The 24385-nt window shown below is 40.9% G+C and overlaps 1 protein-coding gene across 8 annotated transcripts; it reads left to right on the top strand.

Annotated features, from left to right (window-relative positions):
• The first annotated feature begins 5522 nt into the window (after positions 1-5522).
• si:ch211-195m9.3 lies at positions 5523-22972 on the top strand. 8 transcript variants are annotated; one of them, XM_044204019.1, is made up of 16 exons: positions 5523-5587; positions 5681-5713; positions 6813-6858; positions 8455-8609; positions 10358-10489; positions 11018-11200; positions 11702-11893; positions 12507-12520; positions 12935-12960; positions 14942-15042; positions 17902-17993; positions 18605-18831; positions 20246-20405; positions 21101-21263; positions 21386-21439; positions 21559-22972. In XM_044204019.1, exons 1-16 carry the CDS (start codon positions 5539-5541, stop codon positions 21813-21815), a joined length of 1884 nt encoding a protein of 627 aa, XP_044059954.1. In that variant the 5' UTR covers positions 5523-5538; the 3' UTR covers positions 21816-22972. The 8 variants fall into 8 exon arrangements, with proteins under 8 accessions (XP_044059954.1, XP_044059955.1, XP_044059958.1 ...); XM_044204020.1 differs by having other exon boundaries at positions 11018-11209; positions 11702-11884; XM_044204023.1 differs by having other exon boundaries at positions 11018-11209; positions 14942-15033; positions 18752-18831.
• The last annotated feature ends 1413 nt before the right edge of the window (positions 22973-24385 follow it).

Raw genomic sequence — 24385 nt, 5'->3', positions numbered from 1 at the left:
GGAGTTGGTCACATATTATAATAACACCAAATATGGCGTCCTGGATCAGATGGCAAGGGCGTACTCAATGAAAGGAGGTATGCGTAGATGGCCAGTGGCTGTCTTCTATAACATCCTCGACCTGACTGGAATCAAAGCCCACATGCTCTTCAAGGAGTGCACCAGCAGCAGGATAGCCCGGAGGAAGTTCAGAATCAGAATCAGAAATACTTTATTGATCCCCGAAGGGAAACTCTTTGTTACAGCAGCTCGCCTTTACGTCAGTGCACACAGGAGAAAGTACTAGCAAAAAATATAATACAATACACTATAAAAACACTATAAAAACAGGTCAGAAAATATATTAAGTACCAGGTGGGTATAAGTATAAGATAAAATAAGTGTGAAGTACCAAGTGGGTTTACTGGTTGATGATGATAATACAGTATAATCGTAGAAAAGGTTTCAGTCGTCTGGACAGTTTTCAGAATCAAGACGTTTCGGCTCCCATCCGGAAGTCATTCTCAATTGTGAAAAAAATGGGACGGGAACTAGAAATTTAAGCTACTCTGTGTTACATAAGCCCTGCCCTCAGGAAGGAGTCTACCTGAGCATCTGTTAATAGCTAGTTTCACCTGAAACTGACCTAATAGTTTCCAAGATGGCCCAGTAATCAGTAATCAGGCCTATTGTTTTCTGGCTGCACCTCCCTCATCACTGTTAAGTGCCTGATTAGCATGTGATTGGCGTGACCAAGGTGCTAATACACTGTGATAGACTTTGGGCAGATTGAATCTCAGACCACAATTTCTGTTCAAAGAGGGGTTCTCTTTTTTCACAAAAATGGCTTCCTTGACGCCCCGTTCAAACCAACTCATCTCTCTACTAAGAATCTTCACCTCGCTGTCTTCAGATGTGTGGTTTGTAGCTTTTAGATGCAAATGCACGGCGCTCTGTAATCCTGAGTTAGCGTGTCGTCTGTGATGATAAAGTCTTTTGTGAAGTGGCTGTTTGGTCTCACCTATGTACCGTTCTTTTCAGTTTTCCTCACTGCACTGAATGGAGTAGACTGCATTGCTCTGTTTTTGTGTGGGCAATTTGTCCTTAGGGTGAACGAGTTTCTGTCTTAAAGTGTTGCCTGGTTTAAAGAAAACAGGAACATCGTGCTGTCTAAAGATCCTTTGTAGTTTTTCAGACAATCCAGATACATAAGGAATGGAGACACCGTTCCTTCTTGGTTCTGTTACACTTTTGTCCTGTTAATACAGTATAATAATACAATGCAATAATATAAGTAATAAGTAATAAGCAGTGGTGCATGCACTGTCGAGTTAAGTGTAGCTTATTGAGATTATTAAGATATTGCACAGCAGTAATGGAGGTATATAATATCAATATCAATAAATAGGAAAAACTAACATGGGAAAACTAAATATTGCACGGGAGTAGTACACAGAATATTGCACAATTATTCAAGTATGGCAGAGATGTAATGATCAATGTCCAGTTTAGTAACCTAGGGTCATAAAGACTAACACTTAGAGGGAAGAGTGAAAGAGTTTGATGGCCACAGGCAGGAATGACTTCCTGTGGCGATCTGTGGTGCTTTTTGGTGGGATGAGTCTTCTGCTGAAGGTGCTCCTTTGTTTGACCAGCATGTCATGGAGTGGGTGGGAGACACTGTCCAAGATGGCGTGTAGTTTGGCCAGCATCCTCCTCTCTGACTCCACCGCCAGAGAGTCCAGCTCCACCCCCACAATGTCACTGGCCTTACGGATCAGTTTGTTGAGTCTGTTGGCAGCCAGTGTTGCTGACCACGCTGTCCGACACACAGTGCTGCAGATGCATATGCTGTGGTCTGCCAGTCAGGTAGTCAACAATCCAGGACACGAGGGGGGGCATCCACCTGCATTGCTGCCAGCTTCTCACCCAGCAGGGCTGGCCAGATGGTGTTGAAGGCACTGGAGAAGTCAAAAAACATGATCCTTACCGTGCTTGCCGGCTTGTACAGGTGGGTGTAGATGCAGTTCAGGAACAAGATGATGGCGTCCTCAACTCCCAGCCGGGGCTGGTAGGTGAACTGAAGGGGGTCCAGGAGGGGTCTGACATTGGACCGCAGCTGTTTCAGCACCAGTCTCTCCAGGGTCTTCATTATGTGGGAGGTCAGTGCCACTGGTCTGTAGTCGTTGGAGGCACTAGGACGTGGCGTCTTCAGCACAGGAACGAGGCAGGATGTCTTCCACAGAAAAGGGACCCTTTGAAGACTCATGCTCCGGATGAAGACATGGTGAGGGACCCCTCTAGCTGGGGGGGCACAGGCTTTTAGCACCCTGGGGCAAACACCATCAGGGCCTGCAGCCTTGTTTGAGTGGAGTTTCATCAGCTGTCCTCTCACCTGGTCAGCAGTCAGGCACACAGCAGTGGTTACAGGCGGTGGAGGGGGGGAGTTGTCAGTCTGGAGAGGGCCATTAGCTTGAGAGCCAGTTGAGGGGGGAGTAGGACTCTCCCGGGAAGATGGAGGAGGGGGGATCAGTGGACTCAGAGGAGTGTGAGGGCAGACAGCAGCTGAGTTATCAGAATCAGAAATACTAGATATTAGACAGGGGAAAAGCAGGAGCCCATGTGTTGAATCTTAATTAAAGAACAGATTAAGTTCGTTGGCCTTGTCCAAGCTGCCTTCAACTCCTCTGCTGCCAGTCGGTCTGAAGCCAGTGATGCTCTTCATGCCGCTCCAGACCTCTCTCATGTTGTTCTGCTGGAGTTTCCACTCCAGCTTCCTCCTGTACTTCTCCTTGGCCTCCCTGATTTTCACCTTCAGGTCGGCCTGGATAGCCCTCACTTCCTCTCTATTGCCATCAGTAAAGGCCCTCCTCTTGGCATTCAGGATGTCCTTGATGTCCTTTGTTAAACACGGTTTGTTATTTGGATAACAATGGACCATGTTAGTAGGGACATTGCAGTCCACGCAGAAGTTAATGTAGCCAGTAATGCACTCAGTGAGCCCGTCAATGTCCTCTCCATGAGGCTCACAGAGTACATCCCAGTTTGTCACCTCAAAACATTCCTGCAGTGTCTCGTAGGCCTCCCCTGACCATCTCCTCACTGTCCTTGTGGTCGCGTGCTGCCTTTTAACCAGAGGCACATAGCAGGGTTTAAGGTAAACCAGGTTGTGGTCTGACCCACCCAGAGGGGGGAGGGGGGAAGAGCTGTATGCGTCCTTAACGTTAACATACAGCAGGTCCAGTGTCCTCTCCTCTCTAGTAGGACAACTCACATACTGGGTGAAATTAGTCAGTGTTGTTGAAACACTGACATGGTTAAAGTCACCCGAGATTAATATGAGTTCACTCGGGTGTTGAGTCTGTAGATGTGCTATGGCGGTGTGAATGGCGTTGCACGCCGATGCTGGGTTAGCAAAGAGGGGGATGTAAACAGCCACAACAATGGCATGTGAAAATTCACGTATCAGATAATATGGCCGGAGTCCCACAGCTAACAGTTCAATGTCCGGGCAGTACCACTCCCGGTGTGATCCCTGTCGGCCCGAACAGTCTGAAAGCTGTCGATGGAAACGTTATGGTCCTGGATATCCTGGTGTAGCCATGTCTCAGAGAAGCACATCAAACTACATGCAGCAAAGTTCATGCAGCAACTGGCAGAGGAGCTGAGAGCGGAGTTCATGGAGGGAACGGGGCCAGCATGGCAGCTGGCACAAGGTCCCAGTCAGCAGCAGAAGCGATCACCGCAGCAGACACCAAAACGGAGGCAGCGCCAGGTTCGGAGAAGCTGCAAACAAAATAAAACAAAAGACACCTGCTGCAAATGCCGCAAACCTGTGTGTGGAAATTGTGCACGGAGAATAGAGGTCACTTGCGTTGTCTGTGCAGCTTAAATAGCCAAGCACATGATGTAATCAGTTAATATAAAATTAGTAGGTTAGGTCCCTAAACCTACCCCCCCACCTCTCTCTCTCTCCTCTCTCTCTCAACCTCTCTCTCTCTCGTCCTCTCTCTCTCTCAACCTCTCTCTCTCTCTCTCTCTCTCAACCTCTCTCTCTCGCTCAACCTCTCTCTCTTTTTCTCAACCTCTCTCTCTCTCTCCTCTCTCTCTCAACCTCTCTCTCTCTCGTCCTCTCTCTCTCTCAACCTCTCTCTCTCTCTCTCTCAACCTCTCTCTCTCGCTCAACCTCTCTCTCTTTTTCTCAACCTCTCTCTCTCTCAACCTCCCTCTCAACCTCTCTCTCTCTCTCTCTCTCTCTCTCAAAACCTAACACTGCAGCTGCAGATGGTTTCTGCCTGTTTAAGAATTTTTTTCTTGGCAGTCACCAAATGCTTGTTCATGGTGGGAATTGTTGGGTCTCTGTAATTCTGTTATTAATATTATAAAGAGTACGGTCTAGACCTGTTCTATAGGAAAAGTGCAATGAGATAACTTCTGTTATGAATTGGCGCTATATAAATAAAATTGAATTGAATTGAATTGGTGCAGCAGGCTTCCAGATGTTACTGCTTTGGTCTCTCGGATTGGGTAGGCATTGGCGCATCTTTAGACGCTTCTGGTTACATTATTTCAGTTTGGCTGACTTGCGGCTTCACCACTGTTTGTGGTAAGTAAGGCTGATTTATTTTCCTTGATTGACTGAGCTCGTGGCACATCTCACTTGTTATTTGAGTCGCCCCAGAGCACAACTGGTAGCCCATTGATTAATCTGATGTATTTGTTCAGTGGTACTAAATGAAGAGACGTTTGGGAGCCAAACGAGCCAGCTCTCGGAATGAAGAGCTGTAAGATCCGACTCCCTTCAATAAAACTGTAATTCCCATCACTAGTGTGTGTGTGTGTGTGTGTGTGTGTGTGTGTGTGTGTGTGTGTGCCAAGGAGAAAAAGAGAGGGCTGCAGTGGGAAGATTGTGTGTAGCCTACGTGACTGGAAAAAAACTATGGACTACTTGCAGTCTGTGATGTTCATGGTCTTGTTGTTTGAGAGAGCAGATAACAGTGAAAATGTATGTGCGTGATGATTCCACATTTAAAAACCGGCCCGGATTTTTAGATTTTTAGTCAAACTTCTGTGACCTGAGTCCAGCATAAAGTCAAGGTCACTAATGAGCAGTGGAGATGCAGAGGAGAATGTCGGCATTTGGCACAGCACTTCTCAAATTACTGATGCAACATTTTACAGTAGTGTTGCGGCAAAGTGAGAGGGTGATAGACACGTGCCTCTAACTTTTGACACCTGTCATAACCAAGTAGTTTTGGTGCCTAAACCTAACCAAACTGCGACCGTTTCACAACGTTAACCACGTGTTAGAAACACATTATACTTCTATAAAGGTTATTAAAACACGTGGAGGTTTTTGTTGGTGGCACATGTTTAAGCAAGTAGTTACACTCACTGGGCTGTCTGGTATGTACAGGCGTTACACGACCATGGCTCCACGGGTTTATAAGTGTCGTATTTTTAGGTGAAATCACGTGGGAGGAGTGGCTATTTGGTCCTATATAGACATATCTCTTTGCATCTTTTTGCATCTTACTCTCTGGTGCAGCAGGCTGTCAGATGCTCCAAAAAGGCTCCCAGATGTTACTGCTTTGGGCTCTCGGATTGGGTAGGCATTGGCGCATCTTTGGACAACTGGATTTTGAGTGATCTGAGAGACAGGTTGTAAACTATAATCATGCTTCTGGTTACATTATTTCAGTTTGGCTGACTTGCGGCTTCACCACTGTTTGTGGTAAGTAAGGCTGATTTATTTTCCTTGATTGACTGAGCTCGTGGCGCATCTCACTTGTTATTTGAGTCGCCCCAGAGCACAACTGGTAGCCCATTGATTAATCTGATGTATATGTTCAGTGGTACTAAATGAAGAGGCGTTTGGGAGCCAAACGAGCCAGCTCTCGGAAAGAAGAGCTGTAAGAACTGTAATTCCCATCATTAGTGTCTGTGTGTGTGTGTGTGTGTGTGTGTGTGCCAAGGAGAAAAAGAGAGGGCTGCGGTGGGAAGATTGTGTGTAGCCTACGTCACTAGAAAAAAACTATGGACTACTTGCAGTCTGTGATGTTCATGGTCTTGTTGTTTGAGAGAGCAGATAACAGTGAAAATGTATGTGCGTGATGATTCCACATTTAAAAACCGGCCCGGATTTTTTGATTTTTAGTCAAACTTCTGTGACCTGAGTCCAGCATAAAGTCAAGGTCACTAATGAGCAGTGGAGATGCAGAGGAGAAAGTCGGCATTTGGCACAGCACTTCTCAAATTACTGATGCAACATTTTACAGTAGTGTTGCGGCAAAGTGAGAGGGTGATAGAATAGACGGCGCGATGTAAGGGCGTGGAGGTGGAGGGGGTTGATTGACACGTGCCTCTAACTTTTGACACCTGTCATAACCAAGTAGTTTTGGTGCGTTTCACAACGTTAACCACGTGTTAGAAAGCCTTTCTGGCAAAAAGCCCATGAGCTTAACTTCCCATTTGGGTCCTAGAATCTGATGGGTCACAGATTTTAGTGTATCAGGTGTCCCGGTATTAAGGTGGAAATCACCGCTGACGGAATTGGTTATGAATGCATGTGTATGTGTTAGATGATTTCACGTGTTTAGTCTACATTTCCCACTGTAAATATGCTTGGATTGCCACGTGCTGGTAAATAATTATATGTTGATTAGAAAGTTAGACCGGGGTGTCATTGCATTTTACCCAGGACTATAACTTGAAGTGTAGTTTTCGGCATAACTTAAAGGTCATCTCCTAAAATTGTTGCCAGTTAAAGTGGTTTTAGCCTATAATTATATCCTCAATAACTCATAACTTGGAACTTTTGTGTTTGTTGACAGAATCTGCCATGGGAGCAAATGCAGCCTCTAAAAACGACTGTTATCGGTGAGTGTTCCTCTTTTTTCCTCTGTGTCTGTGTGTATTAGGCTACTCATGTTGTGGGGACATAAATCTGTTTTGTCATATTGTGGGGACTAGACGGTGTAGTCCCTCATTCGTCCAGGAGTGTTCCATTGTAGAAAAAGTTTCAGTCGTAGTCATTTGGATAATGTTTTCAAATTCAAGACGTTTTGGCTTTCACAACTGAGAATGACTTCCGGATGGGAACGTCTTGAATTTGAAAACATTGTCCAGATGACTACGACCGAAACCTTTTCTACAATTGTGGGGACTCGCCTTCCTTTTTAGGGACAAAATGCAACGTAAATCATTAAAGTTTAGGGTGAAGACTTGGTTTAAGGTTAGGGTAAGGTTAGATTTGGGTTAGGTTAGTAGTGGTTATGGTTAGGGTAAATCTCCAGGAAATTAAGTCAATGTAATGTCCTCTGAAGTGATCGAAACGTGTGTGTGTGTGTGTGTGTGTGTGTGAGGACCAGAATGCGTTTTCAATGCCTTGGGAGTGAGGACATTTTGGCCAGTCCTTCAGAGGTTAAGGCCATGGATTAGGGGCTAGAGAATGCATTATGTCAGTGAGGTTCCTCACTCAAGTATAGGAGTACAAGCATGTGTGTAGTGACAGTAGGATAGAGGGAGAGATAATCAGGCTATGCACAGGATGCACTGATGATGTTTTGAAGTTGATACTTAAGTCTGATGTTTTCCATATCAGAAATGAGGGACTAATGAGGGACTACACCGTGAGGGGCGAATGAGGGACTACACCGTCATATCAGAAAATACCGATAACGAGTAGAAATCCAGCAGCAATGAGATTATCCGACATGCTTGTCTTGGCATATGTTGCCTATGACTGTAAATTTTGGTCACAATATTCATGGTCTCTAGAGGATTATTCCTAAAGATTCTGGTGACCCCTGACCTCATGACCTCAGATCAAAGTCTCACCAATAGTTTGGGCCATGGTGTCTCACACGCTGAACTCCATAAAATTTGGTCTGTTAATGGTTTCCAGGGATCCATCCAATTTTTCCAGTAAAACATTAGATGCTTTTCTCTGGTGTATCATCAGGCTAAAACTTCCACATGGAAAAAATAAATATGTGTTCCTCTCATTTTATTTACTGAGCTCATTCATGGTCCCAAGATGACTAATTAATGGATGAATAAAAGTTAAATGATTAATGAAACCATGCCACGTCTGTAGTGCCATCCTCATTGTAGCATCTCTACTGGTGCCTCTGAGAATAACAAGTGGTTACGGTAACAATAGTAACTTCTTACAGCTCATCCTCAGTTCTATTTATTGTATGCTTTTAAGATTGTTACCGTTGAAAATCCCAAAACCTTTCCTGCTGGAACCCTAAAATGTGATCTAATAGATTATTCCTGTGTAATATGTTCATGTGTGTAACTGTTCTAGTTAAGAGTTTTCACAAAAGTCCATAAGAGGGCAGTATTACAAAGGATAAGAGTGAAATGTGCATTAATGACAGGAGGCTAGTTTATCTGTAAAATAACTGTATTTTCTACATATTGACTGTCAGGGATAATTTCCTGGGTTATGTTATCCATGTCTTGCAGAAAAACCTGTATGGAAATAAAGTATGACATCCGCGAGGCTGTGTGCTGTGAGAATCGCCTTGATTCCGGGGCAGGGCTTTCATGCTGTGGACAGCAGAGTTTCAACCCTGCAGTAGCCACTTGTTGTAAAGTTGAACATGGAAAAGCCACAACAGGTAATGACCACACATTTGTGTCAAACTACAAGATATGAGAATGTTAGTTTTGTGATTTTACCAAAAAAGGAATGGAGCTGTTGAATGCGGTGAGTTATGTGCGATAATTTAATAATACAAAAAAAGGCACGAGGAACATAAAAAGGCTTTGAAGGGCAGCTACAACTGGTTTCAACCTCGGTGCTCTTCTTGGCAGCATCAAGACGTTTATGCTGACTTGTCTCTAGAAATAGGGCAAAAGCAGGAAGCAACATGAACGTGAAGATTGCGTCATAACCAAACAGCAGTAAGATGCCTACACTGTTAGTAAGGAGTACTGAACGCATGTTCCTCTTACATTATGACAAATTAAACACATGATCAAGTTACACTATTAGAAAAGATAGACATATTGAAACATATAATAATCCTGAGGCAGCCTACTGGATAATTTAACTTATGTATCAAAGAAATTAAGTCCCCAAATCCAACCAGGTGAACATAACCAATATCCAGAATTATATACAAATATATTACAGTTAAATCATATGTGTGATTTAAGAGAAACGTGATACATCTAACTCCTCGCCTGCTAGCCAGTGTCCTCTCATGGGCTGAATGAAGAATTATAAAAATCATAACTCTTGATGCTGCCTGACAAAAACAGTCTTTGTGTTAGTACTGACCCATGTGGGCGGTTTTGTCCTCTGTTTTTGTCATTTTACTGTATAATTTTGCAATTGAAATGGAATGGAAATGAAAAAATGTGTAATATTTCACCCAAATGAACACTTGGGGGAAACAGAGCAACGAAATTCACATAAAAAAATATATTTCAAACTGTTCAGTCCAACTCGGCAATTTGCAGGTGTATTTTTAGGTGGAATGCTATCCTACCCTGACATTTTGACAACATCTAATGTTAAGTTAGCTGGCACTTTCCCTTGGATCTGGTTGTGGGTTGCCGGGTTGCGGTGACAAATGGGTTGAAATTGTATGTAGTATGTAGATTGTGTGTGTAGATGTGTTTCATAGACAATCTGGTAACTTGGGTGACATCAACCAAACATCCAAAACATGGATCCGTGTATGACTATTATTCATCATAAAGTTTGAGGGCCATGCAAATCACGGGAGTTTCCTGGGAGAAACAACAAAACGGGAGGGTGCCAGAAGATGGCCTTAAATACGAAAGAAACCTGGGGAAAACGGGAGTAATGGCAGGTATGCTAAAGGGCCTCCTGAAAAATCGCCATTGTTCATAGAAATCAAATAGGATTTTTATGGCAGACTTGTTTCCACACAATCAAAACTGTTGCTGCAGTTCTTTTTGTCAGCTCTGTGAATTTTTTTTGTGTTTCACTCATCCTTGCATGTAGTTCAGTGCATGTAGTACAGATGAAGTGCTTTCATAGTACAAGGAACTGCTACGGTGAGAGAATTATTACTTTTCCCATGATATGATGGTAGTATCCACTAATGTTGTCAGTACATATTCAAAGATCACGGGTTTCCCTCTAAGGTCTAGCCACCACATTAGCAACACATCCTTCAAAAGGCGATCTAACACACGTCTTGTTCCAGGCCTTTAAGTGTCTCCCCTTTGGCTGAGGTCTGTGCTGCTCCAGTTGAAGACTTGGGAACTTCACAGCACTGATTTAATACGCACCTACTGTAACACATAGCACTTTTAGCTGTTACTGTGGTGCTGTTGTCTGTATCTTGACTTCATATCTGTATGTATGTTGACTCTATCTCTGTTTTTACAGCTCTTACACAGGGTCTAAGCGAAACAGTGTCAGCTTGCTGTGAACTTAAGGCTTATGACTCGCTCAATGAAATATGCTGCCAGTCAACCATCTTAGCCAAACCTGCGCCAAAGGCCCAATGCTGTGGTAAAGGTGAGAAATGCTGGACACAATTGATGGATGTAAAACATCATGTAAACATACAGTTTACATAAAATAAATACATTTTTTTAGCTTTCGTAATGTATACAATTCCCATAAAAAATTCTCAATTGGCTGTGTGTCCATTGATTTTTAGTAATCGGAAGTATAACCAGACACCTATGATGCAAATGTTTGTTTACAGAGTATTAAACTCTGCATAAGGACAGTAACAGTGAGGCTTAGCTAAAGAGCTTAAAACGTGTGTTATTTGTGTCACCACAAAATACAAATACCTACAACTTTTCGGATATTCCTTACATATAAAATTGAAAACTGAAGTAGACTACAAAAATTCTTGATCTGCTAATGTTGCAACTGTTTTACCTAAGTCTTACACAATTGTACATGTAAAGCATATTCTGCTGTGTGCTATTCTATCCAAACACTTGTGGTTCGCAGGATTTGCAGTAGCTTGTCATCTGAGTTGTGGCTGATACAGTGATACAGTTTAAAGAACCATACTGATCTTTTCCACAGAGGCATTTGATGAAGACAAGCAGATGTGTTGCGGTCGGAACAGGACGATCCTGACGAGGAACTCCACTCACCACCAGTGCTGTGGAGATGACCAGTACGACATGAAGACTCAGTGCTGCTGTGAGAAAAATGAAACTCTTACAGTACAACCTAAGGATTCCAGCTGCTGTGCAGAGGCTTTAGGTGCTTCAGGTGCAAATCTTTGAAATCTTTTTAAGATTATACTCTCACGTTCATGTTTATTAGTTCATGTGTATTAGTTAACAATTTGTAGCTCATCTGCCCACTGCCATCTGCCCTCATGAAATAAGAAAACAGTAACTTTAAATTATTACATAGACATATTGGTGATAGTAGATCCAACTTGAATATAAGTCCCTTTAATTGATTAAAAAAAATAAGTGTCACAAAATACAAATACCTACAACTTGTCGGATATTCCTTACATATAAAAATGATGATTTTCTGATAAGAAAATACTGAAGTAGACTACAAAAATTCTTGATTCTGCTAATGTTGCAACTGTTTTACCTCAGTCTTACACAATTGTACATGTAAAGCATATTCTGTTGTGTGCTATTCTATCCAAACACTTGTGGTTCGTAGGATTTGCAGTAGCTTGTCATCTGAGTTTTGGCTGATACAGTGATACAGTTTAAAGAATCATCCTGATCTTTTCCACAGAGGCATTTGATGAAGACAAGCACATGTATTGTGGTCGGAACAGGACGATCCTGACGAGGAACTCCACTCACCACCAGTGCTGTGGAGATGACCAGTACGACATGAAGACTCAGTGCTGCTGTGAGAAAAATGAAACTCTTACAGTACAACCTAAGGATTCCAGCTGCTGTGCAGAGGCTTTAGGTGCTTCAGGTGCAAATCTTTGAAATCTTTTTAAGATTATACTCTCAGGTTCATGTTTATTAGTTCATGTGTATTAGTTAACAATTTGTAGCTCATCTGCCCACTGCCATCTGCCCTCATGAAATAAGAAAACAGTAACTTTAAATTATTACATAGACATATTGGTGATAGTAGATCCAACTTGAATATAAGTCCCTTTAATTGATTAAAAAAATAATGATTTCCTTTATTTAATTGAGGAGAAATGATTGCAGTTAATTCTAATGGCATTGCCAGTAGGATCTCCAACTTGGTTTGGAACAGTTACACATACATATGTATTATTTGGGACACAATGCTATTCTTTTGATTCCAGTTTTCTTTACCTTTTTCTGTGTCACTATCTACAACAAAGCCTGTCAAAGATGTTTAAAAACAGACATAAACTAACTGAGACTTAGTGCACGAATATTGTATTAATTTTTGTTGGTCCGATGTTGTCTAGTCTGGTTCTTAGAGCCAGAGTAAGTAAGGCAAATGTCTGAGCATGAAGGATGAGTCACTGACACATAGCTGACATTTCTGCTGTAATGAATCATTTTCATTCACATGCACTCAAAATACTTGTGCTTTATATCCACAGGTGTAAAAAACAAGGTAAGAAACAAACTATCTTCAGTTTATGTGATATACCTCTGATTAGTTGCTGATTAGTTGTTGTCTCTCATAACAAAGCTGCACAAAATTGCATGCACCATAACAATAACCTCACACATATCTACTATCTACAATACAATAGAATATATAGGGGTAGATAGAACAGAAACACCCGACAATATAATGTAATCCACTACATTAGTTCTGCAGTAAAGCTGACCTTTGTGAGGCTCATACTATCAATTTTTGTTGAGAGTGTGTTGATTTAGCTGGATCATAATAATGTTAAAAGCCTTAATGATGTTGTTTTATTGGGTTGCCTTGCATCGATAAGTGAAGATCAGGGACAGAGCAGTGACATATTGGGTTTCCTTTTGAGATATTTACATTTTTATGGGTTTTTGTTTTTTTTAGAACAAAAACAGACCTCAACTCAACTGGTAAGTCAACCAAAGGTTTTACTATCTCACTGACACCAACAAAACTTTATTTTTGCCATACACTGAAAATGATCAAATCATCCTTCACAGTAAAAATCACGTGGTTAAATAAAAACCCAGTTTAGGTCAATATAGCACTAACGCAGTACTTTATACTTCAACCAGTACCAATGAGTTGTTTTGAGTGTTAGTGGTAAGTTTTTTATATGGAATTTTATTACTAGATTCGTGAACAAAGACCACACCTATAACTCGTCCAATTTCCGCTCACAATTACTTAAGCACACCTCATACGTTCATGTCCTGTTTGACTCAGTTGCCACATGACCTGTGACAGACTAGCCCAACAAACAAAACAAAACGCTTACCTTGAAACATCTTATTAAGCCGTCCAATAGCGTTCTACGAAGATCTCAGAGTCTTCCCCATCTCCCACCATCCAACCTCTCCAGGAAACCCGGCTACATTCAGCAATCCTCATCCTCTGATAACTCCAACATCGTCGCCTCTTCCCGACCCACTTGAGATCCGACAGGCGAAGCCACCGCAACCCGCATTCACCCTGCTATCACACCGACTGTCCATCCACTCCAAACATATCCCAGTGGACAGTCGCACTCCTGAAGCAAGCGCTCAGGCAGCAAAACATCACTTTTCACCAATCCGACAATAAAACCAAACTTTTCCAACAGCTTATGTAGTCCCAGCAAAATACTACTCCCCGTCACTGAGCTTCCCAACGCGGACACAGTGGATATTTTACAAGCACGGACCAGGTAAAGCAACAGTGAACACACCTGGTTGGTGCAAATGTCACTCGGTACCATGTTGGTTTTGAACACTTTGATAGGTTACGTCATTAACAGCAAGCCTCCTCCACATGTGGCTCACCTGTGTAAACTGTGTTGTGAAAATGGAATCGCGGATGAAAAAATCCAAAACGCGAGTTCTGTATTTTTGGCAACTTTATAAAACATACTACTGAGAAAGAAAGTCAAGAGAGCAGACACATACAGCCTGTACAGCGGGGCAGGGCAAGCCCGTGTGTGTTTGCAGCTGTGTGCAGTAGTCTAATGGTACGTGTCCACAGGATACATCATTCCCATGCAGTGTCAGTGCCCGATCTGTACCAGCTGCCCGATCCGTTCTGCACATGCGAAAAAGTGGTCCTGTCAGTCAAAGAAGGTTACTGCAAATGTGCCTGTTCAAAATTACTCGTGATGTGAATGACTGATTATAAAACAATCCTACTCACACTCAAGATAACAAAATGTTTTTTAATCATTGGAAATGTAATAGTTCTGTCCAAGAATATCCAAAATTGTCGAATATTAATAGTCCAGCCATAGTTAATAATTAGTTTGTAAACCGTCTAAAAACATTATTTGGATGGCAATTATAACGTTGCAACTGATGATTATAATACCTTGTTAAATTGTTAATAAATACTTTGTAAAGCATCTTTAAATATTATTCAGATAGTTAATACTTTGTCAGTGGTTAATAGTTGGTTTGTAAACCATCTGTAAACATTATCTGGATGGTTATTGTAAAGTTGCAACTGATGTTTAGAATTCTTTGTAAATGGTTAATAAATACTGTGTAGTGCATCTATAAACATTATTTGGATGGTCATTATAAAGTTGCAACTGATGTTTACAATAGTTAGGGTAACACTTTATTTGAAAGGGTGTGCATAAGACTGACATGACACCATCATAACCATGGCATGACACCTGTCATGAACATGAAGGAATCTTTATGAATGTTTATGACTGTTGTCATTAAGTGTCATACAGTCAATGATGTCATTTTTAATGCAAAGTTGACATTGTTTGAGATGTCTTTGTTATGACAACTTGACATTAACCAAGACAACATAACCTGTCATAAAGATGTCACTGAATGTTATTACACTGTCAAATGCTTGTTGTCAATGGTCTTACCGTGTTTATTCTTGCTTATCTTTGCACATCCACAGCACAAGTCTCTGTGGGTCATCATGTTACAATCCAAATATGTCTCGCTGCTGTGAGAGAAACCAGACCAAGGCTCGTTGGTGCTGCACCCCAGGTATGACAGGTGATGATGATGGGTGTGTGGGGGTTGCATCTGGCAGTTGTTATCTGATGGGACATTATGCCATCATAGTGGTGCCAGCTTCTGTTTGATTACAATGAAGATGACATGAGGTAAACATAACAGGTTCTCCAACAAGGCGGTGCTGCGTGAGCAGTTTTTTATCTTGTCTTGATAGATATTTGTCTGTTTGGACATATTGAGTAACTGTGTGAATGCACTAACGACTTAAACCACAAATTTCCCCTCAAGGGCACATGAACTAATTAGGATTTTGCCATTGCAGTGGCATGCAGAAACACCTTGAGGGACAACTGTGAAGGGATTAGACTAAGATGCTACTGGGTCAGGACACCTTGTTAAGCTAAACTGTAAGTTTAACTACTGAGCAACAAAAACTAGACCTTAAAGGCGCAATGTGTAAGAATTTAAGAGATTTAAGCATTTAAAACAAATTAACTAAAATTATCAACAGAACGTAAAGAAATAACAGTTCTGACATTATGTCAAAGACATCTATATAGTGTGTTGCAGAGATATCTACTGAAGTTAGCATGCTAACCAGCAAGTCCAGTACCAAATTCTATTGTATCAATTACTTCCTAGGCTGCTCACTCACACACACACACACACACACACACACACACACACGGAAATGACAGCTATTTTTTTTTTTACTTACAACTAAGACAAAGGAAACACCAGGCAAATTCTGCTGAAGAGGTACTCTTAGTCCAGTCTCGTAATACCACTTAGTACCTTAAGAGACATAGTCCAGTAGTATAGCTCAGGCCTCCCCCCTGTAGTTCCAGCTGGGAGATGTGTGCCAGCGGCAAGTTCACTACATTACACATGCTCTCTTTGCTTTTTTAGTGTAATAAATAAGCAAAATAAACAAACAAAAGGTCAAGAAAATACACGTATTTTCCTTATTAAACAGAAAAATACAACCGTACACCTGAATTCTGTTGCCCGCTGGCACAGCACCCGCCAGCATTCCCCACTGAAATAGTTTGTGCTTAAAATGTTACTACATGTTGTAAATATGTAAATAGTTCGTTTGATCTTGTAAATATTTAAATTGTTCGTTGGCAACACTGCTCCTGGCGATTAAAAGCTCCTGTGCTAGGACTGCTAAGTTAGCTGCACAGCTAACTAGCTAATGGCAGTTAGCAGCAGTTATGAACTGATATGTGATATGCTGCCCGCTATTTCTTTGGAGTATTAATTTGACAGGTGGAGTGTAGTCTCAGTTCTTACACATTGCCCCCCTATTGCCCCTACAATATCGCCTGTTCCTTCCAAAACTGTTACAAATGACAAAACTGATTAATATTAGTGTGGATCTGCCACAGCTATGGGTAAGCTTTGGTTAGGTTTAGGCACAAAAACTACTTGGTTAAGGTTGGTGAAAGATCGTGGTCATGGTTAAACACAGCAAGTAATATAACTAACGTTAGCTAGGTTGTGGGTTAGCTTAGCTAGGTTGTGGGTTAGCAAACTGCCTCTACAGTTGCTGACAGCCAGAGAGGATGAGACAGTTTCCCAGAGCCAGCACACCAGCTCCAGACAGCGATACTCACAACTCTCCTGCTCCTATAGCACAATATATATAATATATCACACAACAACAGCATATCTTGGCAAACTAGAAAATAAGCTGAATGTCCGTGGGCAAGTCATTTAACGTTACCTGACACACAAAGCATGGCTGGAATAGTGTTGTGTATCATTTACAGAGCCAGGGCTGTGTACAAACACCAGAGTGTTTTTCAGCACACACACTGAACGAACAGCTAGCAGACGGTGAGGAGATATTCACTTAATTTGACAAAAAGACGCGTATTGGATTAGAATCGCATACCCCACCTTTAAACAGGGAATGAACCCATTGTCCCAAGTCGCATGCTTCGTTGACCCTTCCATCTACCTGGACTTCCTCCCTATGAAGTTTTCATGCTACTTCCACTTTTTTTCCTGACGGGCAAGACTCGTAATTCACACAGCCACTAGAGGTCAGGTAAATGTAAACCCAGGTTATTTTCAGACATTTTAGCAATGACAAATGCTGTTGTTTTTTTTGTAAGGACAGTGATTTTTACCACACCTTAAAGAAGGTGACAGCACACAAGAGGAAGCAACACTAAAAGGTCACAATTTAGTCAAAATCCAGTAAGTACAAAATGAGCTTGCACACCCAAATCTCTCAAAGAGGACAGCTCTAGGCCAGACAAATGTCTAGTTGCACACTGATGAAGGCATAGCCAAAACATCTGAAACAACTCATAAAAACTGAAAACAGTCAACACTGCATTTGGATATTGGATGTGTGAACACCTTTTGTGGGAATGGAGGGTGGGATAGCATATGACAAGGGTTGTTTAGTTGGAAACAACTTCAGGGAAATTGCATGAAGAATGCAACAGACTGGGTAATTATTTCTTCTGGTGCCTTGAAAAAGTATAGGACTGTACATCAGATCAGATCAGAGATCAGATGAAAGATTTGACAGCTGTTGGTCTCAAAGACATGGGACTTAATCACTCCTCTCCTATGCTGCTTCACTTTCTTTTTTCAGAATTCCTTCATTTTATACTGTTTACAAAAAAGGATGAAGGGAAACCACTCACATTGTTTAGCACCCTTTGCACTCTGGAGGTTAGAAGACAGACCTCCACTTGCTTGTATCAAAGAGGTCATGAGAAATATGATTTAAAAATGGAATTGCTGGTAAACAGACGTGTGCCAATTTTTCTCATACTTCTTGATTTTCACTCTCTCAGACCCTCTGAGTCATCTTCTACAGACTTCCCCACACTCTCCAGCTGATAAAACACTGGTGTGTCCTGCACTTCTGTTTAGGAAAATGTGATGCTGTCCCCACCGTGTATGACCCAAAAAAGCAAGTCTGCTGTGATGGCTGTGTATCTGAGAAGAGGCCTTGGATAGATCAAGTAATGTACTACTGACCTTTTCTCTTTCTGGTCTGCAGAAAAACAACTTTTTCCCTGCAAAGGTCAGCAGTCTTTGTGTTTATCTTATCGGAAACCACCCTTTCCAGTGAAGTTTGTAGACATAAAGTCACTCTTTTCCTAAAAAAGACAAGCACGTTGAACTACTAAGAAAAAGTCAGTTTTGTAAGTGGCTGCCTCATTATCAATGAAAATGCTGGTTTAAGGAAAAACTTTCTTTAACTTTTCTTTAAATATAAAACTGACAGCAGTGCATCCCATAATTGTACAAAATAACTGCTGTATGAATGTAGCTGTGTTGACAGAGCTCGGAGCTCCACCCAGCTCTTTTTATACAGCAAGTGAGGGTGTTTTGTGTCTAATGGATAAAAAGCCCTGCTAACGTTGGTGTTGTTAATGTTAGTAATGCGCTGGTAAGACTTAAATGACTTTTTATGTGTAGAAATTAATATTTGCATTAGTTTTTCATTGTTTTGTGTCTGTATGTTTCCTCATATATATGTTCCCATATGTGCATTTCAATATGTGTATGATTGTGCCTGCTTGTGTCTGTATTGCTGCACCCTTTACTGTATTTTCTCTGATTCTTCAAGTGCTGCGGAGAGACGCCGTATGGTTTGGCACAACGTGGAGTTCTCTGTTGTAATAACACCTTGTATAAGGACAGAGAAGATGGAGAGGAATGTTCAGAGAGCAATATTCCTTACAACCCAGCTAAAGGGACTATATGTTGTTCGCAGTTTCATGGCTCACCTGGACAACATTGCTGTGGGGCAGAAGTCTATTGGCCTCAGACTGAGATCTGCTGCAATGGACACAGGTGAATATATGTGCATGTGTGTTTACACTTATTTGTGAAAATACTGATGAAATTCAGTGAGATAGGAAGACATTTTTTAAATTGGTATGGTACAGTGTCTGGTATAAATATTTTGTAATGTGTTTTCCACAGCCAAGGAAGGCAGCTGTGTGGGAAACAGTTTTACAGACACATTTTTACAGATACAGACAAAGGGAGACAGGAGTGGCAAGGGAAAATTCTCTGTAGCTGACTTAAAACAGTCTCGGAGACAGGCAGACATTCCAGCAGCCACATTAAAAAAGTGCTTCTTGGTTTTTTCTTTCTGCCGACCTTTAAACACACCCAGCTATTGAGACAAGGAATGCATATTTGTGTGGGTTTGCTGCTACTTAGACTGTTTTTATAAAATCTGTCTGTGCATATGTTTGTCACATGCTTGTGCATGTTATGACTCTTTTACAGTTATGCCTTTTCTTCTTCCAGGGGTTTACATTATTCTAATAGTGCTCTGATATTTAAGAGTTACAGTATTTTTTTTATATATAGTATTTTAGTTTTAGTCCTTCATCTTGGTTAAAGCTGCACTAATCAATATTTTTAACAATCAAATGACTATGTAATATGAAACCAATTGTTGGTGGTGATTATTCCAGAACAGTTTTGGTTTTATGGTTAGCTCTGTATTGGTTGAATTAGTTAATTGTCAGCTACTCTCATCAATCCTGTTTCCAGCTGCAGCGGCCAGTCGTTTTCATCATACGCACTGTACGCTACTTGGCCAGCACCAAACAGCAGAAAGACAAAGTCTTAGTGCTTAGCTGGGGAAGAAAATTAAACATCTAGCAAGCTAAAGACCTAGGTATTTTTCAGAGAATTTGGTGGAGACCAGAGCTTAAAGGAGAGTGAATTACTGGATTCACATTTGTCAGGTGGCAAGAGACACATGCAGACGCTTGCTCTGTGTCCTCTCTTGCTCTCTTCCTCTCTGGCTGTCAGCAACTTGCTAGATGTGTAAATCTGCAAGTGTTTGCTAACATGTTAGCCAGATCAACCTGAAAACATGATTTCAGGGCTGTTGTGTGTCAGCTTCTTTTACAGTTCTTTTTTTTCTCCTAGTGGCCAAGAATGATGTAATGCTTAACAAGCTACAGAGGAGGCGTTTCAGCTTGCAATTTTTAGTTGTCAGTCTCATGAGTGTCTGATGGAACAGATAGTCTTATATTTTAATCAATACAGCTATCTTCGTGTTCTGTCACGTTTTGCTCAGGTTTTACACAGGACTGAAGCTGCAGCTGCTGAAATGCTGCTTTCACCTCGCAGCCTGTATAGATACTGTGTTGAAGAAGTTATCTTACTTAGAACATAATAATAAATAACTTCTTTATCTCACTCACCTGATTTGATTAACTATGAGCTCTGTTTCTTCACCCAGAAATCCCAAAGTAGAAAATATGCACTGCTGTGGGGTGAAAGCCTACAACATTAAAGACCCACAGATGAAGTGCTGTGCAGGGACACTGTACAACCTGACGCAGCTAGGCAGGGTTGGACATGACGCGAGGTGCTGTGGGTCCATTCTGCAAAACCCACTGGTAGGTTTTAATGATCAGGTGTATTATTTGTACCCTTTTCAAAATACATCCATGATCGAAAATGTACCTAAAAAGAAGACAACATTTAAAGGGAAATCCTGATTTTTGGGGGAAATATTCCATCTTACATTTTAGCTTATTTAAGCACTGTCTGAAAGTGAGACTAAACAGCTTGAAAAAAATATACGTATATGAAATATACTTTCAACAACTCCAAAGATTGACATGTTTTAAATCATCAATGCATCCAGCCTTTTGTTCAGAGTTTTGAAAGGCATGCAAAGCCGACAACCTCACCATGAGGACAACACTTGTTGCTTTAAATAACGGCATGTGTACAGCCTGTAAAACCGAAAGTTATTTTTGTTTCTATTTTTCTGCACATCCCTTCAATAGAGCAAGCACATTCTTTTCAGTCTTTCATGGATCCTTCTGTAAATATGGGTAGAGACAGAAGTCCTGCACCGATTCTTACATAGAACAAAACATCTCTAATTAGAACGTAAACAGAACCATTTTCAACAGCTTATGCCTAAAATTAACATTTTTTTAATATTATACTACCATCTGGTTTGTTGCACCAGTCTCAGGACGTCTGTCCATAACCCTGGTGGCAAACAAGCATACTTTTACTGACCATGAATGTGACCGTTCATATTGTTCATAAAAATACTTTATATCTACTTTATAACCAGGATGTTTGCTGCTCACGTGAGGACAAGGAGGTGCTCTACACCAACAAGACAGGATTCAGATGCTGTGGTCACCTCTACTACAACACGTCTCTGTGGTCATGCTGTGCAGACAAGCTGAGCCCAGTACACCAACCGGGACAGCATCAGAGCCAGACGAGTAATGGTCAGTAATGCGATGCTTGGATGTTGCCTCAGAGAATAATACTTGATCGTTGTCATTTTAACTTGATGTATATTCCAGTTCCTGCATCTTAGCAATAATGTGTGTATAATGTTCATTTTCAGAATCCAGACTTCTATCAGTGAACAATCTGAATGAAACAGATCTTTGCGAAGAAAGTAAGATATCAGTTTATATTTTAGATTTTTTTGTGAACTTGGGAACAAATACTGTTTGAATATATGTGGATTTGTAAATTTTTGTTTATAAATTCATGTTTGTTTATGTCCCTGTTTAGTGCTAATTGGGACTGTGGAAAGTGTGTCTCTGAACAGCACCGTGTTAAGCAGTGTCCTGAAAATCTGTGGAAGAAATGGCACTGTGAAACCTCTGCCCTCACCTCACATCCTGGAAACACTTAATCGCTGTGACTCACCTAAACTGATCCCTGGAAAGACTTACTTTTTTGATCGAGTTAATGTCTTTATTGATTTCAACCATGATTCTATTCTCCAGTCACTCAGTTTCATTATTTCCAAGTGTTATCATTTTTAGGTCACCACTGGTTAATCTGTTCCTGTTGATCAGGGCCAGATTAATTTACTGTGGGGGCCATGGGGCAAAATTGTAAATTGTAAAGCACGGAAGTACAGTCTTGGATGTGTTGACAGCATTGATGTGGATTTGGCTGACTCAGGAACAACCTAATACCCCCACAGAACCAGCAGTGCATAGTGTTTACAGCAAGGCATTAAGAGTGTCCGACTCAGGACCTTGTGCACGGCTAAATCACCAGTAATAGCGTCCTTTTGCAAGTAAATGGTTAAAACGATATCATTTATATTAGTAGCTAAAGTCAAATTTTAATAGAATGTTAGCAAAAGTGGTCGACTCAGGATTGAGTGACATTACTCTCTGTGCATTGTGTATGTATTAGTTAGCAAGTAATAATTACTCTACAATATTAACTGTAATATTATTAATGTAAAAAAAATTGCGCAGCTATATGGCCCCAATTTTTTTGTAACTTAATGTGGCACTTTACTAAAACTAATTTGCAATCAAATTACCACAAACAAATTGCTACCCAATAAACCTGGAACCTTCAGGCCCCTAGATGGTCTGCAGCGGCACGCATCACTCCAGAAGTCCCTGAAGCTGCAGGGTTCACACTCCCTCCAACTGGAAAACCTGGTGATTCCTGAATGAAATATTACCAGAGGCTTGTGATCTAGTTCAGAAGACAGTATGTAAATAAAACAACTTTGGAGTTACCTGAAGGCATATTCCTTCTCTTTTGGTGGAGGCTAGCCACCATCTTCAACCTCTAGCTGCTCCACTAACTAAAGTGTAATCACTTACTACTTGTTACTAAAGGCAGTAATCACTATAGTAACACTGCCAAACATGGTGCCATATTCATTTGTACACTGTGAAGTATACTACTAGGATTAATTTCCAAAGATTGACAAAAACTATAGCCATAAAACCTGAGCAAAATATGTTACTCCAAAAGTAGCTGACTTCTTTGCGGTCATGGTAGCTGGTAGCATGCAAGAATATTAATATCTAGCTTGATTGTCAAATAAGCTAAACAGCTTTCAGCTAATATGTGTGGTTTTTCAAAATATTATACAAGTCTTGATTATTTTTATGCTTGATTGTTTTTCTATTTTTGCAATGAACTACATAATATATGGCAACTGTTTGCACACATGTTCTTCACTCATACAATTGTATGTTTACATGTAAATTATATGATTTATCATGTCCTGATTGATAAAGCTAGTAATTGATTATTATTATTTTTTTTTTTTAAATATCAGGGATACAAATATGCTAAAAAAGTTAAAAACCCCAATCACCCAAAAGGTTCCATTGCGGTGATTTGAATGTATGTTTCTCCATAACTATTCTGTTCTCCTTAGTTACATTTAGGCTGCAGTTTGTTATGTGAATGTATTTCTGTATAAATACACAGTAGTGGAAATGGCGGCTGTTTTGCATTTGTTGTACTGTACATTCCTCTGTAAACTGTATGTTTACTGAATGTGTGAATGGCAAGAATTTAAGCCAGAAAACCTATTCTCAATTTTACCAAAAAATATCTTCTGTAGAAGCAACTCATGATAATGCATGTTTAAATATGCTGGTATACAATTCTACATTGCATAAAAAAAATTTAAAAAAACTTTGTGTCTCAGGGGCCTCTTTCCACAGCATATATATATATTTCTCTAGTTTCTAGAGAAACTAGAGAAATACCAAGGGCTCAGAGAAGAGCTGTAGAAGGCTTGGAAGGTGAAGGCAACAGTGGTGCCCGTGGTCATCGGAGCACTCGGGGCAGTGACCCCCAAACTGGAGGAGTGGCTACAGCAGATCCCTGGAAGAACACCAGACATCTCGGTCCAGAAAAGTGCAGTACTAGGAACAGCAAAGATACCGCGCAGAACCCTCAAGCTCCCAGGCCTCTGGTAGAGGACCAGAGCTGGAAGGATGAGACCACTCGCGGAGGGTGAAGGACGAAGGGTTTTTTTTACATTAAAAATCTTACCGACTGTGTGCCATGTGTTTAAAAAAAAGTTTTAACCAAATAAAAAACTGTTATAATGAAACCTGTTGTGTCTTATCTTAGTTTTGGGCTTGAGCTGAGCTTAAGCTAAACTTGCAATTAGTAAAAGCTTTTCACCACAATAGTACTTTGACACTGGAAGATGTAGACTTTATTCTACAGTGGCCTGTTGTTTTTGTGTGGGCCTTTTTGGATCTGTTTCATTTAAGCTAACCAGGTTTACATTCATACGTAGTGCAAATTTTAACCGAATTTACAGAAAATCTGCAAAAGAAAATCCAAATGAATGTGTGTTTCCATCCACTACCGTTATGTGAATATTATAAGTTGAGCACATCGAGATAAACAGTTGGGGGCACTAAATCTCCAGACGTGTGCCATTAAACCATTGCAGAAGAAGAGGGTGCAACAAGATGTGACAGTCATCCTCAAAAAGGTGTAAAACATGATGGAAATGGCATTTATGTTTGTTTCATGTATTTGATGTGATGTAATGTGAGGAAGGTTACTGTCTCCTCATCGCTCCACACTTCAGGTGAAGCTTCAGTGGAAG

Source organism: Siniperca chuatsi, linkage group LG7, assembly GCF_020085105.1.
Source record: "Siniperca chuatsi isolate FFG_IHB_CAS linkage group LG7, ASM2008510v1, whole genome shotgun sequence".
NCBI classification, from domain to species: domain Eukaryota; kingdom Metazoa; phylum Chordata; class Actinopteri; order Centrarchiformes; family Sinipercidae; genus Siniperca; species Siniperca chuatsi.
The sequence above is the reverse complement of the archived record's forward strand: the minus strand, read 5'-3'. Positions and strand labels throughout refer to the sequence as shown.

What these genes read in the sequence shown, in the direction of transcription:
- si:ch211-195m9.3 (XM_044204017.1), top strand. Translation starts at nt 5,539, where the DNA reads ATGCTCCAAAAAGGCTCCCAGATGTTACTGCTTTGGGCTCTCGGATTG. An exon ending in AGAGGCTTTAGGTGCTTCAG is followed by an intron (nt 11,210 to 11,701) that starts GTGCAAATCTTT and finishes TCTTTTCCACAG; the next exon opens with AGGCATTTGATGAAGACAAG. An exon ending in AACAGACCTCAACTCAACTG is followed by an intron (nt 12,961 to 14,941) that starts GTAAGTCAACCA and finishes GCACATCCACAG; the next exon opens with CACAAGTCTCTGTGGGTCAT.